The sequence below is a fragment of the Bos taurus genome, chromosome 14, assembly GCF_002263795.3.
Source record: "Bos taurus isolate L1 Dominette 01449 registration number 42190680 breed Hereford chromosome 14, ARS-UCD2.0, whole genome shotgun sequence".
Lineage (NCBI taxonomy): Eukaryota > Metazoa > Chordata > Mammalia > Artiodactyla > Bovidae > Bos > Bos taurus.
This window is the reverse complement of record NC_037341.1, coordinates 27731300-27748483: the sequence shown is the minus strand read 5'-3', so window position 1 is coordinate 27748483 and position 17184 is coordinate 27731300. Positions and strand designations below refer to the sequence as shown.

The 17184-nt window shown below is 37.9% G+C and overlaps 1 protein-coding gene across 2 annotated transcripts in view; it reads right to left on the bottom strand.

Annotated features, from left to right (window-relative positions):
- NKAIN3 (sodium/potassium transporting ATPase interacting 3) overlaps positions 1–17184 on the bottom strand; it is a 547290-nt gene that overhangs the window by 262666 nt on the left and 267440 nt on the right. For both annotated transcript variants that reach the window (XM_005215496.5, XM_002692693.6), the window contains exons 2-3: positions 10487–10624; positions 3139–3219 (exon numbers count right to left, since the gene is read on the bottom strand). In XM_005215496.5, coding sequence (XP_005215553.1) covers positions 3139–3219; positions 10487–10624 — 219 coding nt within the window. The remainder of the gene's footprint in view (positions 1–3138; positions 3220–10486; positions 10625–17184) is intronic.

The window sequence follows — 17184 nt, the reverse complement described above, 5'->3', positions numbered from 1 at the left end:
ATATTCCAAGATCCATTCTAAGTTCTTTGTATGAATTACAAACAATTTCAACAACCTGGCATGCTGTAGCCCATGGGGTCGCAAAGAGTCAGACACGACCTAGCGACTAAACAACAACAGTAAAATTAATGCTGTGGTTTTTCCTCATTTTGCAGAAAAGGAAACTGAGATTCCCGTAGATTATGAAAGTACAGGGACTTTTGGTCACCTACCCATAGTCATCCCCAATCTCACCATATAGGCACACATTTCCTAAAACAGCACATCCATTTCCTTCAAGTTCTAGAATCCAGGGAGAATGTCCAGGGAGATCCTCAGGACACAGGGACAAAAGCATGATGCCAAGCAAAAGGAAAATCTGAAGGTTGTGATCAAGAGTCTCCATAAGAGGCCAGAGGTATGATCACTCATGGTCAGCGAGTACATTATTAGTTTACAAGAATGGTTCAGTAGTGCCTGTCATTGGAATAACACCCAAATCCATAAAGATGTTGTGGAAATTAAGCTGAATCTGGTGTTTGGAGAAAGATTCACCATTTTACAATGGACATTCTGGGCAAAAATCAACGTAGAGTGAGGCTTTTATTAATCTATCCAAGTATATAATTCCAAGAAATGACTTCATGAACTAGAAGGAGAGGGAGGACTCTGGAGAGTATATAAAGTATATAAAGATGCACATGTGAACAAGGATTATTTTATGAAATAGGGTACCACCTGGGAAAATGGCAGAGGTGCCTGGGTTTATCAAGGGTCCTTAATGCTGCTCTAGTTTTCAGAATAGATTCCCGACAGACTGGAATTGAGATTCACCTGTGGCTAGCCAGGGAGCAATTACCAGGCTTGGAAACAGGAAACAGAAAGAGATCAACAGAAAACCTTTAGGCCTTTTGGAATCGTCTGTCTTTTTAATGATCTATAATACTTGGTGGCCTGCTTAATGGCATTTGCATGGGTCATAAAATGAGTAACTGGGACCTTATACCCACATTTTAAACTCTGAACCCAAAGAAATGAGGGGCAAAAAATCCTTGATGTTTTTCAAGGATTCACATTGAAATTCATGTGAAATTCACATTCACATCATTCACATCAATGTTAGAAAGCCAGTTACAAGAAACAGTTCACAAAGGTCATCTTGGGCAGTAGAGCAAAATCAACTTTTGTGGGACAAATCACTGATACTATTATTTTAATTAAAAAATTTTTTTAAAAAATCACATCACATTTGAAGCTTACCTGAGTTTCTACTTGGTAACAATGCTAAACACCAAACAAACACTGATTACTATCATTATTGGTGATGCTGGTCCTGTTTTTATATTTCACAGAGACTTTCGGGATTCAGTGATTTGCCTAAGGGCCCACGGTTTATAAGTGCTACAGACAAGATTTGAATGAAAGGCTTATGATTTGAAATTTAGTCTTTTTCAACACACTATGATGCCAAATCCATAGAACAAATTTCCTCTGGTCTAATTTATTCCAAACCAGTTGACAGAGAAGAAAATAAAAGATGATTTCCATCCAGTGAAATAAAAACATGATTTAAACTGACCATTCAAATCAAGAAACAGAAAATGTTATGGGTTGAAAAATGCTATGCTTAACTTATTATTCACAATTATTTTATTCACAATATTTGCATTTTTTAATTACTTTATAATCTGCATGTTACAGATGATAACTGAGCACTGATTTAAGTCCTTTTTTCTGTCTTAGAAATTAGTGGTGAAATGCAATTAATAGCACAAATACTAAAGGTAGATGTTGGTGCATTTCTATGTAATTCAGTTTTAGGAATGTCATTTTTGGTTCCTGAATACATTTGCCAATGTAAGAAAATGATGACAAGTTCTAATTATAAAATTATTATAGTGTGGAACAATCAACTCTGAAGGTTCTAGAGAAAACCCTTCAGGGATCTTTGCTCTTAGCTACATCAAAAATTCTTTATTACCCTATGGACTTCAATGGAGCCTAACGATTCTAAAAGTCTCTGTGCTGGTCAAGGCAAATGTTTCTAAGATCTAAACCACAAATGCTACTTAAAGAAAATCTGACATTATTATGCAACAATAGAATAAGTTGGCACAAAGATAGTTGAAGACAAGAAACCTAGAAAAATAGGTTAAAACTTTCTTATTCTTTTTGTAATTATACTGTTAAGTTTCTTCTCTACGATTTCAAATGACAACTGCAATGAGAAAAATACTTAAGAAACATAATGAGAAATTTAACCTAAGGTGCTATTCCATTTGGGTGGTAATCAAAAGATAGTTCTGCAAGAGTCATAATGAAAATTGTGTGTTTTGCTGACACGAGTTCTAGACAGACAGAAATAACATTTGTATCATGATGCATAAAGACAACTCTGATCAGGATTCACAGAGGAGTCAACACACTGATGTACATAGTTGTTAGTAAACATACGCTCCCTTTAAATATAATGAGTATTTCCTTCTCTGTCAAACTTTTTTCTCAGAATTGATATTCAAGCAAAGATGGCAACTTGCTATTCATATCTGTTACATTTTGGTCAATGCCTTTCCCCACTTTAAACACAAGAAATGTTTAAAGCCATTTTTTCACTTAACATTTGGGGCTTGTGGTCACTGGGATGAGAGGCTTTTTGAAACTGGACATGAGTATATACTGGAAGCTGAGTCCCACTGCACCTTAGCAAAATAAATTATAAGGCTACTGTTTTGGAGTTTCATTGTTATTAACATGCTCCCAAGGTCATTCTTTTCTAAATGATATCCAAACTCTTTTTTGAATAGTATTCCATTTGTAACATTGTTTTGATTACTATATATACTTAGTATTCCATTTGTAATGCTGCTTAGGTTACTCTATATATGCATATTTCTTAGTATGCCATTTGTAATGTTGCTCTGATTACTATATATACTTAGTATTCCATTTGTAATGCTGCTGAAGTTACTGTATATGTGCATATATATTAGTATTCCATTTTTAATGTTATTTAGATTGTTATATATACTTAGTATTTCATTTGTAATATATGTACACTGTAAAGATGTATATATATTAGTATTCCATTTGTAATGTTACTTAGATTATTTATTAGTGTACTCTTTTTAAAAGTGTACTTTAAAACCATCATGAACTTACCTTAGAGAGCCCACCTACTTCCAAATAGAAGCAGATAATAAACACATTCCAGGTGACCCACAGGGCAGTCCATACTGTATACTGGAAAGAAAGGGTAGGGAGGGGAGAGAAAAAGAAGAAAAATGTGGAGATGAAAGGAATGTATACTCAATAAGTCGATAATAAAAATGTCAATAAATCTGTCTTCTGGGATGAAACAGGGCATGCTCAGAAGAGTGCTCCTTATGGGGTCCCCTAAGATTTCTAGAAATTAAAAATCCAATAGTTTCTACTGCTTTCAGTAGATGTCAATAAAACTAGATTTATTTTGAAAGTGCTTTGCTGGCTTGCAGATGCAAGTGAAATCCAAGTGCTGGTTCGATTTCTGTTTTCTGAGAACTAACTTTTCCAAGGGTTACAATTATGCAAATTTTCTGTGGGCTATCTAGTCAGCTAGTCAGTAGTGTTCAACTTTTTGTGACCCCATGGACTGTAGCCCACCAGGATCTGTTCATGGGATTCTCCAGGCAAGAATACTAGAGTGGGTTGCCGTTCCTTCCTCCAGGGGATTTTCCCAAACCAGGGATCAAACCTGGGTCTCCCTCATTGCAGGCAGATTCTTTACCACCTCAGCGACCAAGGAAGCCCATCTAATCAGCTAGCTAGCTTTTAGTTACAATATTAAATCATCACGGTTTTAGGAATATTAGTCAAAACCCTTCACTTCCATATCACTGAATTAGAATCATGTGGAAAAATGGATATGTGGAGTAAAATTAACCAGCTTTCAACTGTTGGACTATTTTATTGAATGGAATGTATGCCCCTAATATAATGATAGGCTATAACATGAGCATGTAAAATATTTTTTAAAAGCATAGAAATTAATAGCTAGGATTAAGGGTGAGCAAATAAGCAACATATTTCCATAATGGGAAAATAGCTTCCAATTACATCCCCAAACTCTCGAAACATGCCAGCCTTACTGATTAATTGGTTTTATGAATGCATTGTGTATTAGGAAATGCCTTTCTCAAGAGTATTAGTCAGACTGAATTAAGGTAACCTCAGATCAAGAGTCATCAAAGAAGATGGTCTTAGGGTTCAATTCATCCAGTCACTTTCTTTTTCTTTTTTTAATTTTTAATTTTTAATTGGAGGATGATTGCTTTACAATGTTGTGTTGGTTTCTGCTGTACAACAACATGAATCAGCTGTAAGTATACATATATCCCCTCCCTCCCTAGCCTCCCTCCACTAGCCACCCATCCTCCCCTTCTAGGTCATCACAGAGCACTGAGCTGAGCTCCCTGCGTCATACATCAGCTTCACCTTAGCTGTTTACACATGGTAGTGCAGACATGTCAACGCTCCTCTCTCAATTCGTCCCACCCTCTTCTTCCCCGCTGTGTTCACAAGTCTGTGCTCTTCATCTGCATCTTTATTCCTGCCCTGTATATAGGTCCATCTGTACCATTCTTCTCTGAGAAGGCAATGGCACCCCACTCCAGTACTCTCGCCTGGAAAATCCCATGGACGGAGGAGCCTGGTAGGCTGCAGTCCATGGCGTGCTAAGAGTCGGATACGACTGAGCGACTTCACTTTCACTTTTCACTTTCATTCACTGGAGAAGGCAATAGCAACCCACTCCAGTGTTCTTGCCTGGAGAATCCCAGGAATGGGGGAGCCTGGTGGGCTGCCATCTATGGGGTCGCACAGAGTCGGACACGACTGAAGCGACTTAGCAGCAGCAGCAGTACCATTCTTCTAGATTTCATATACCTGCATTGATATATGATATTTGTTTTTCTCTTTCTGCATCCAGTCATTTTCTCAAGCAGACAAAGACACTAAGGTCTGGAAAACTGACATATAGGACAGCTTGAATGAGGAAGGAATTTGCCACAGCAGCAAAATGAATACACCAAATACAATGGGTTGCTTATTTTATTTTACATAGATTTTACAAAAATCTATGAATTCTTAAATAGACATACTAATTCAGTTATTGCTTTCTACTGTTAAATCATGATAAATGGTGAAATAACTTATTGTTAATATTAAACTAAGTATTAAAATAATTTATTAATATTAGTTTCTTCTATGCTCTGCCAAATAATAGGCTCATGAATTTTAAACACTATAAAACAGCCATATCCTTACTAGAAGCCTTATCAGAAGCTTTTAAATTTTTTCTAAAATTCAATTTACATTTTTTATCTTTATCATTTATGATTTTTAAAGAGTAATACATTTATAATAATGAGTTAAGGCTCCCAAGTCACTAGAACTATAGAGGAGTTGGAAAATATGCCAAAAAGTTAACATCAGTTAAAATATACATTGAGGCTTTTGGCATTTGCAGATACTGTTGATCTGCTGATATTTTCTGTTAAGGAGTCTTCCAGTGTGAGTGGGTCATACATGTTTTCTTAAAAATGCACCAAATACATTGAAATGCACTTTTCTGACCCACAAATTATTCTTGTGAAAACTTAAAATAGCTAACCTACATCCTCAATGTATGCTTTTTGCAAACTGATAAAGTCATAAAACCACAACAAATTTTTAAAGATGTTACTAATAAGATGGCATCTGGTATTGGACATTTTTCATTCTACATAAGTCTAATTATGGAGATAATTGAGTAAAAGAGCAGTGCAGACCACTAAGTCATGAGGAAAAATCTAGTGATAAAGGTTAAGGGGTGGACATAAAATAAAGCAGGACTAAAGTAAGAAAATGAACCAAATTAACTGCAAAACCACATAGTTCTTAATTATTAGGACTGCAAACCTATACCCCAAGTATTCTTTTAGAAAAGTAAATCAACTCAGAGTTACAGAAAATGAATATTGAGGCAAATCTATTTAAAGTCAAGGCACAAACTTCATGATGGAAGTGTATTCTGATACATCACAAGTTGTACTCTTGATGTCACTTCTGAACATTCAAAGATAAATTGATCAGGCTGAGTACTATAGATTCCAACTGTCAGCTCTGAAATTCCTAACAATAACAACAGTTATTACTGAGCGGCTTTCGATGGTTCCTTTCTCAGCACTTTACATAGATTAAGTCATTCAGTCATCACACTTACCAAGGTAGAGAGGTAATCATTTGATCACGTAGTTAGTGTGAGACTTGGGACAGCACTCTGGCAAGAGCTGGAGTGCTTAGGCATCAAATGATAAGCTTCATTTGAAAAAATTTTAGGAAAAGGACTACAGGTTAATTTGCAAGTTAACACTTTCCCAAATTTTCCATTTTATAAAATGATCAATTCACCAATTTATCAAAAATTTACTTCATTCATACATATTTAATAACCAGTTATATTTTTGAAATGATTTCTTATTTTGCTATTAATGTGCCATGCATTATATAGACATCGGGATTTTTAAAAGTAATATTGTAAGTTTCTTTATTCTAATACATTGGCCTGTTGAGAACAAAAAATATCAGTATGGTTGAATTTTGGATTGCTTTGAGATGGAAACTTCATACCTCAGTGTGCACCTGAGACCCAAATCTGTACATAGAGAAAAAAGGAAGGATTTCTAGCGGCACTAATAACACATCCAAAGGCATTTTGCTGAGGTAGAAAGTATCAGGACAATATATGGTATAAGATACTGGCTATCCTCCTTGTCATCTTTTTGACGAGGATTAATTTCTTTTTAGGACTTCCCTGGTGGCTCCGTGGTAAAGAATCTGCCTGCTAATGGAGACACAGGTTTGATCCCTGGTCCCAGAAGATCCCCTGGAGAAAGAAATTGCAACCCACTCCAGTATTCTTGCCTGGAAATCTCATGGACAGAGGAGCCTGGTGGGCTAGAGTTCATGGGGTTGCAAAGAGTAGGTCACAATTTAGTGACTGAACAACAACAAACTTATTTATGCAATTGAAACTAGAATTTAAAAAAAAAGAGATACATTCCATTTTTAACAAATATCTTTTGGTCATCATGGAGTATGCCTACAAACTCAGACAGTCACATAGATATACCTGCAGTATACAAGACATAACTTCTCAAAGTAAAGAAAAATTCACTCTGCATAATTATTTACCCATCTATTTACCCATCATCTCCATATAATCTATCAACTATTTATCTATCCTACTTTGCTTATGTTCAGTACACATACTTTAAATCCTAATTTAATTAGACAGTGCCTATAAAGATGAAAACCCATTTATGTTGTTCTATGTGGCTTCCAGGATATTGCATAGTTTTATGAGGATATTTCAGCATTTTTTAATTGAAATGAACTTTAGAAGTCTCCCAGTATATATTTTTTTCTCATTGAGCAATTAGTCTATAACATAAATTATTTTTTACTTCCTTAGCTTGTTTTTCAATTACCAAGAAGACCATTCATTAATTCATTCACATGTGTATCAATTAGATATAGTAGTATACACAATATGTTATGCTTATTTTTTAAAAAGGATCTGTTTCTTGCTCACTCATTGTTCTAACAGTTTTTGGAGTTTAGTATACATGTCCAGGGGGATTTAAATCTGAGACCCTTGAATATGAACCTAATACTCTTAATTGCCATTCTAAACAGTAACTCTGGTGGAAGATTTATGATGACATAGTAGGGATATTTCCCTATGTACAGAGTGCATGTGTGTTCAGTCATGTCTGACTCTTTGTGACCCTTTGGACTATAGCCTGCCAGGCACCTCTGTCCATGGGATCTCCTAGGCAAGAATACTGGAGTGGATTGCCATTTCTTCCTCCTGGGTATTTTTCTGACCCAGGGATCGAACCCATGTCTCCTGTGTCCCCTGCATTGGAAGGCAGATTCTTTACCCACTGAGTCATCTGGGAAGCCCCATATTTCGCTGTATAATTATTCAAATGAAAGCAAGTTGCAGTTCTTTGGATGTGGACTTTTGTATAAAAGCCCAAAGAACTAACTTATGGATGTAGCATACTTACTTGGCTTTCTTTTCTTTCCTTTTTGTTTTTTAATTTTTAGAGGAAGTTTGGGGTTACTTTTAATTCCAGTGTTCAGAGAAGGCAATGGCACCCCACTCCAGTACTCTTGCCTGGAAAATCCCATGGACAGAGGAGCCTGGTAGGCTGCAGTCCATGGGGTCGCTAAGAGTTGGACATGACTGAGCAACTTCCCTTTCACTTTTCACTTTCATGCATTGGAGAAGGAAATGGCAACCCACTCCAGTGTTCTTGCCTGGAGAATCCCAGGGACGGGGGAGCCTGGTGGGCTGCCATCTCTGGGGTCGCACAGAGTCGGAAAGGACTGAAGCGACTTCGCAGTAGCAGTAGCTTAACAGTTACTTCCAGTGTTAATCTGTATTCAAAAACTATCAAGTTAGCTAACATTTCTGCCTTTAAAGTAATGTAAAACTTCTTGATTGTTATTACCCATGAAATAATAAAGATTTAAATAATTCTAGGGCAGAATCTCGGGGCTTCCCGGGTGGCGCTAGTGCAAAAGAACACACTTGCCAAGGCAGGAGATGCAAGAGACGCGTGTTTGATCCCTGGGTCAAGAAGATCCCCTGGAGGAGGAAATGGCAACCCACTCCAGTATTCTTGCCTGGAGAATTCCATGGACAGAGAAGCCTGGTGGGCTACAGTCCCTGGGGTCACGAAGAGTCAAACACAATTGAGCGACTGAGCACACACAGACTCCAATAAGAGTTTAATATTATGCATACTAAAGTCTTTCATGCTGCAAGTCCAACTCTGTGAAACATCTTTCTAGTAGATCATATGGTGGCTTTGCAGAGGTTCTCTTTCAGGGAAGTAGAATAAAGCAGGAACTGTTTAGCCCTTGCAGTCAGCCGAGGGACAGAAATGCTCTCCTGTACCCGGGGTAGCAAGTTCGAGCACAGAGTCTGCTGTGAGCTGGCTACCTTCACCTCTGTGTGATGCGATGAAAGATACTCCCAAAGTGAGTTTTGAGACTCAGAGAGTTGATGCATTTATAGAAAAAATTATAACTTTCTTATTTTTGATAGGAGTGATTGAATTAAACCAAAACAGGAAGATGGCATGCTGCTAAGTCTTTTGGTTTTCTTCTAGTGACACAATCACTCACATCACAAGAAAATATTCACTAATTCTACTGAACACTGTATATTTATTCAGGTTCAGTGAGCATTTTAGAGTGTGTTACTCCTCATTACAATTCCTTACATTTGCTTGGTATTTCTCATAACCTACTTATACATATATGTAGCCTAAAATATTCCCTTCTAGAAAAGAGAACTAATTACTGAAAATCACTTCCAGTCAAATGTGGAGCACAGAATATTCCTTATTAAATTTTCCTACAATGGAGGGTGTGCTGACAATGTAATGTGATAGTTTGGAGCATGGGTTTGTTTCAAATTTATCTTCACAAAGTTGAGACATGTTTAGCAATATATAGTATGCTGTAAATTAGGGGATAAGTATGAAATAAAGGAGATCAGTCCTGGGATTTCTTTGGAAGGAATGATGCTAAAGCTGAAACTCCAGTAGTTTGGCCACCTCATGCGAAGAGTTGACTCATTGGAAAAGACTCTGATGCTGGGAGGGATTGGGGGCAGGAGGAGAAGGGGACGACAGAGGATGAGATGGCTGGATGGCATCACTGACTCGATGGACGTGAGTCTCAGTGAACTCCGGGAGTTGGTGATGGACAGGGAGGCCTGGCGTGCTGCGATTCATGGGGTCACAAAGAGTCAGACACGACTAGCGACTGATCTGATCTGATCTGATGAAATAAAGGTGGCTCAGATGGTAAAGAATCTGCCTGCAATGCAGGAAACCTGGGTTCTATCCTTGGGTTGGGAAGATCCCCTGGAAACAGGAATGGCTACCACTCCAGTATTCTGGCCTGGAGAATTCCGTGAGTCCATGGGGTTGCAAAGAGTCAGACATGACTGAACGACTTTCACTTCACTTCATGAACTAAATGCACATGCATTTATTACACGAGTTAAAGCTAAGCTGCTTTTTCTCAGTTAGTAAATAGTTATGGCTAGGCAAGTTTGTTTTTTAGTGTTAGTGACACACATGATTGAAATGATAGTTAATGCACATTTACAGATCATCTAACATCAAGACCACAGGTCATCCTCTACTGAAACTCATCTTAAATTTCCTTGTGAATCTTGATTTCAGTTACACTATGCATCTCACACTCACAGTCACGTTGTTTGCTTTCGTTGTAAACATTCACTGAGCCTTCTTCCCCACAGATAATCATCTCTCCACAGAATTCAGTAATGAAGGCCAGTACAGCCAAGCCATATTATATCAGAAAGAACAACTGAAATAATTTTTTCTTCTCCTAACAGTTTTACAGTGTTTATATGAAAACACAAGTTAAAAATAAGACTTACCACCACAATATATCGAGGTCTGTACTGAATGGTTCCAAACAAACCCAATATGACGACAATTATATGTAGAAAATTGCCAAGAATGGGCGCCCACTGGAAGCCAAGGAAGTCAAAGATCTGCCTCTCTAATGCTGAGAGCTGCAACAAAGCAAAGAGAGTCCATGAGTATATAACCTGTGCACCATCAGACCACATTAATGTTGGCTTCATGGTTGGAGAAGGCAGCAAAGTCAATTTCAATTGCACTTATGGACACTGTTATCACTAAGATTGTGACACCCATTTCATGTACCGCTTTATTCAATGTCTCTCAGAAAATACACTAAAATTACTTTGAATATCAGGACTTCAATTATAAATAGATTTTAAGCCTTTCTGGAGCGCTAGAGATATATTCCTGAAATCCTTTGCTATAGTAGTAAATCTTTTATGATATCGTATTTTCTAATATTAACCTAAAAATGACTGGCTTAGTTATAACATACTTAGAACAGTAACTCTAGGCTTCAATGCCAGTGCTATTAATATTTGGGAAAACAAACAAATAAAAATAAGAAAAACTACCCCCATTTCAATTATCAAATCTTTTTTTTTCTTTCTTTAGATTGTCATTGATTATAATGACTAGTCACTTTTTCAAAATGAAGCTTATTTATTTACTTTTGACTTATTTATATTCATGATGATAACTACTTTTTCAAAATGAGCTTACTTATTTATCTACTTTAGTTCCCAATCTAACACTGGAGTGTCATAGTTCCTTTGAATGATGTTTTATTGAGATAATATATTTACATGAACATTCATGTTCAATTAGGTATGGGTGTGTGTGTGTGTTCATTGCTCAGTCGTGTCTAACTCTTTGCGACCCCATGAACTGTAGCCCAGCAGGTTTCTCTGTCCATAGAATTCTCCAGGCAAGAATACTGGAGTGGATTGCCATTCCCTTCTCCAGAGGAACTTCCCAATCCAGGGATCGAACTCTGGTCTCCTGCATTGCAGGCAGATTCTTTACCGTTTGTGCTACTGCTGCTGCTGCTGCTAAGTCGCTTCAGTCGTGTCCGACTCTGAGATCCCATAGATGGCAGCCCACCAGGCTCCTCTGTCCCTGGGATTCTCCAGGCAAGAATACTGGAGTGGGTTGCCATTTCCTTCTTCAATGCATGCACGCATGCTAAGGCGCTTCAGTCGTGTCTGACTCTCTGTGACACTACGGACGGCAGCTCATCAGGCTCCTCTGTCCATGGGATTCTCTAGGCAAGAATACTGGAGTGGGTTGCCATTTCCTTCTCCATTTGAGCTACAGGGAAGTACTATTCAATTAGGTTAATCTTTTCTAAATACCCAGATAAAAATTATAGGGTAATGACAATTTTAGACATGTCACAGTTTATTATATTTTCATTAGATACAATTACATTTTTAAGCAATTCTAAAATATACTAAAGTATACACTTATACTCTTTATGATGAAACAGATGAATTTCACATAGTCCAGTGAATGTCAACAATGTCATTATCATGTACAAATAATATTTATTATGCTTTATATCTAGAAATTTTATAATCCCACCTGCTGTGTTTGGACATGGATCTTAATACATCTGAAGCATTCTTCTACATTAACTTTGATAAAATAGTAATTCTGAGAAAACGACCCATTGATCAACCATCCTGCCGGCACTAGAAACTACAGGTTTGAAAAGAAAATGGTACCCTAGGTATTTTTTTTTTTTAGTTATGTGGCTGGTGTATGCCTGAATAACTTTAATTTCCTTGGACATAAAGAAATGTCCTCTATCCAGGAAGCTGAATTTACCTTGGTTTAGATTCACCTTCAATAAGATGTGGAGGAGAAAGAGAAACGAGCAAATACCTCAAGACAACCACACCAGAACCACATTCATTTCATGGGTATTTCCTGATCATCAGTGATTTGTCACCAACCCTTGCACTCGCAAACGGGAGGATGTACAGGAATGGCTAAAATTCAAAATAATCAGAGCAAGGTAAGAAGCAGCACCGAGTATTTAACCCTCTTCTTTTCTGCTCCTGACTGTAAATAGTTTCCAAGAACCTTCCCCTAAAAATGCAGCATTCTACTTATTGGCCCATCAGTGATGTAAATATGTGGGGTTTTGTATCCAAACAGGATGGATGTGCTCAGAAAAAAAAAAAAAAATCCTGAAGAGCAACTGCAGGCAATTTATTGTGAAAAGCAACCCGATTTTAAAGCCATCGTGCATCACAAATACCTTTAAAGTGAACTTTTCAAACAGAAAAACCCATTTTCTTTTCTGTCAGAAGACACACGAATAGCATTCTCTTTTATGATATTAAAGAAAATACACAGTGAAAGGGAAGCCAAATTAACACCAGTCATTAGAAAATCTGCACTCTTTATGAAGACACCCTGTTTCTCTACTTATTAATACTTATTCTCTGATAACATAAAATGGATTTACAGTGATTTGAAATCAAAGCACAAATAAAAGGTCATAAACAAACAACAAACAAATAAGGAGGTCATATCAAGAACCAGGCGAGAGACAGCTAAAACAACTATACAAATCATGAAAATTAGATTTGAGTATTGTGTTTAAAAAAGTCAACTAACAAAGACAAAAAGTCCTCTAAAGGTAAACAAAATACCATTGCATTCTGTATTAGTTATTTTATCTAATTTCCATGTTCGGCTATTAAGCCATTTAGTTTAGAGGCAAATATATTCTCTTTGGGCTTCCCTGGCAGCTCAGATGGTAAAGAATCCACCTGCAATGCAGGAGACCTCAGGTTCGATCCCTGGCTTGGGAAGATACACTGGAAAAGGGAAAACAGCTACACACTTCACTGTTCTTGCCTTGAGAATTCCAGGGACAGAAGAGCCTGGCAGGCTACAGTCCATGGGGTCGCAGAGTCAGACACAACTGAGACTTTCACATGTTCTCTTACTGTCATCGTCTTTAGAGACAGCACTTTTTGCCTTAGAGCTTGGTATTAATAATGATGACTGAGAGCCACAGAATAAAACTAAATGATATCATGGTTGCTTTGTTAACTCCAAAACGTATATATTTTAGAAACATGTCTGTCAAAATGGTCTCATCAATAGTGTGCTGAAGCTGCTGGTGCAGGCTGGGGAGGGTAGATCAGGTACATCTCTTCCCAACTCCTCTATCAATGATGTTGCTTTGGGAACCTGACTTTGCCCAGTATATTTGCTACACGGACTTCCCTGACAGCTCAGTTAGTAAAGAATCCACCTGCAATGCAGGAGACCCTGGGTTCGATTCCTGGGTCAGGAAGATCTGCTGGAGAAGGACAGGCTACCCACAACATGGACATCAGGAAGCATTAAGAAATCAAGGTCTTGTTTATTTGTAACGAGAGCCTATGGTTAAATAGTTACCTCTGCACCACTGAACATGGCACTTAGAAAACAGTGGTTCTGACTCAGGAGAACAGCAGAAGGAAGTCATCAAATGTGTGATGCAGCATCAAGAGGAAGCATCTGGCCCATATGACAGCAGAGGATGGACAGCTCTGTAGAGACGCCATAGCAAAGAAGAGAATGAATGAAACCCTGGAAGAACCTGAGTTTTAAACCAAGATAGAGAATTCAAGAAACTAGAAAGGGAACAAACAATCCAGAGGAAAGCAAAACTATCTGGTCCCCAGTTTAAAAACAGAACAGGAAGCAGTGGCGTAAAGAGCTTTTCTAGGGGACAGGTCAAGTAGGTAAGACTCTGGAAGTTCTAAGAACGTGATGGAAGAAAATATGGATCTATTCCTAACCAGTTAAAAATAAAGGCAGACAGAATCTGAATAAGATGGAAGGAAGGAAGGAATGCAAGGAGACCAAATAAGTGATGCAAAGGAAGTATGGTTCAAAAGTACCAAGAAAATTAAAACTGGGCATGGTTTTGAATGTAGAGATGAAGAAATCATAGAAACATTCTCCTTGGATGGCAACACCGGAACTATAAGGAGAGAAATGTAACCCTATGTCATACTTGGGATGGTGTGGGAATTATCTCATACTCATTATAATAAAAATGTAACTTGGCTTGTAACTTTCAGAATCCAATTGTAGAAAGCTTGGAAGTCTTCATTATGATTATGAAAATATAAGTGTAATTTGACCCTATAAAGTATAACAGAACTGAGAAGGGGCTGAATATTCTATGTAAACGCTGTGTATATGGCAAGGGGAAGGGGTATGTTTTAAAATTCTTCCTGCAGGTCAGGAATTTCCTTCTGTCAGGCTCCAAGGTAAAAATGTTTCCTGTAAACATATGAATCATTAACTGCACTTCAAATTAACCACCAATACTCCCAATAGCACAATAAAGGTCCCTATTTCCTTATTATGCCCAGACAATGTAGATAGAAACAAACAGGGGCACATATAAAATACAGCAATTTTTCTTTCTTTCTTTTTTTTTGAGTATAGTTCCTTTACACTGCTGTGTCAGTTTCTGCTGTACAGCAAAATGAATCAGCCTTACATATACATATACCCCCTCTTTTTTGGATTTCTTTCCCATTTAGGTCACCCCAGAAGGCAATGGCACCCCACTCCAGTACTCTTGCCTGGAAAATCCCATGGACAGAGGAGCCTGGTAGGCTGCAGTCCGTGGGGTCGCTAAGAGTCGGACATGACTGAGCGACTTCACTTTCACTTTTCACTTTCATGCACTGGAGAAGGAAATGGCAACCCACTCCAGTGTTCTTGCCTGGAGAATCCCAGGGATGGCGGAGCCTGGTGGGCTGCCGTCTCTGGGGTCGCACAGAGTCGGACACAACTAAAGCGACTTACCAGCAGCAGCAGCAGCAGCAGAGCATTGAGTAGAGTTCCCTGGGCTGCACAGTAGGTTCCCATTAGTTATCTATTTTCTACATAGTATCAATAGTGTATATATGTCAATCCCAGTCTCCCAATTTCTCCCACAGCACCCTGCCCCCCACTCTTGGTATTCATACATTTGTTCTCTACCTCTGTGTCTCTATTTCTGGTTTACAAATATGATCATCTACACTGTTTTTCTAGATTCCATGTACATGTGTTAATATATGATACTTGCTTTTTTCTGTCTGACTTAGTTCACTCTAAAATACAGTAACTTTCTTATCCACATATTATGTTTAACACAGTGTTTTGCTTAATAGCTCATAATTATTATAAATTGTGGAAAGTATTTATACTTAATTAAAGAGCTATAAAAACTCCAGGTGACCAGATATTTTCCTAGGCATTTCCTAGTTGGATCTACATAATATGCTTCTATCTAAACAAAACCTAGGTAGGAATGCTCGTTCTTAAGAAGTGAATATCCTTGGAGGCTGAACTTCACAGTGAGAAAGGTGAGCTCCCTTTAACTTCCATTTCTCTTGGACTTTTCCCTGATCAATAGAGTCAAACACAATAAAATAGATCAAACCAGTGTTCCTCATGTTAGTTGCATTATAGGAAGGTATTTGATCAAAGGATGGTTTCCTAAAACACCAAAATTAAAGCTTTTTGTATGATTGATACTCTCTTTTATATAACCTCTAGGAATTCAGGAAGTTCATCTTTCATAAAAAGGGAGAATGCAAAAGCTCTAATTAACACTCCTACTAGCTAAGCTGGGGCTTCCCAGGTGGCGCAGTGGTGAAAAGACCACCTGCCAATGCAGGAGATGCAAGAGAAGCGGGTTTGATCCCTGTGTTGCGAAGATCCCTTGGAAGAGGAAATGGCAATCCACTCTAATATTCTTGCTGAGAAATCTCATGGACAGAGGAACCTGACAGGCTATAGTCCATGGAGTTGCAAAGAGTCAGACATGACTGAGCATGTATGCATTAGCTAAACTGATACATTCCAGACGATTTCAAATAACTTTTGGTAGAAGAGGTTCATCTTTGTCTGGAAGGTCAGCGTAGCCCTTAGCTCTACCACCATCATCCTTGCTTCCTTTGTTCTAGAATCTCATAGCTACTCAATCTCAATGGACTTTTCACGCTCAAGATTGATGATTCAAAACTTCTGTGTTCATAGACCTGGCCAAGACCAAATTACAAGTTTATGTTTTAAGCCATAATCTGAGAATACTTTTTCATGGCTCTAAAAAAAATAAATAGAAAGGTCAGTAGCATTTTTATCATGAGCCTACTTATAGAGATGTGTCACAAAAAGTCCTAATAACCTGCAGATTTACCACTATGTCAAAGCAGGTGCTGTTTTGGAGAGGATTCTCTTGCCTATAGACAGGTAACCAAGGCTTAGGATGTGCACAGACTGTGATGGACCTAGGAATTTCAGATACAGCCTGTTCATGATTTGGTTTACCCAATGAGGAAATCAACTGTGTTAAGGGCTTCATAGTTTCTGCATATTTTAGTATTATTTTTGGTAGCAGTTAGAGGGCAAGAGCTATTATTCCAGTGAAACCAGAAACCAATAATTTAGTGAAATGAATAAAGTAAAATCAAGTTGCAGTGGCCTGAATGTCTACTAATGCATTTGCAGCTAGGGGAGGCAGAACCATGACAGCTCAGAGGAAGAGTGTTTTCTTAATGTCAAGTGTCTGTTGAAATTTATTTGTTGAATTAGCTTTATTTGGGTACTGTCTCCAGAACCTCTGAAAAGGCTTCTTGAATTCTGTCAATATATTTTGAATCCCTGTATCTCAAGGAAATTGATGAGCACTTTCTAC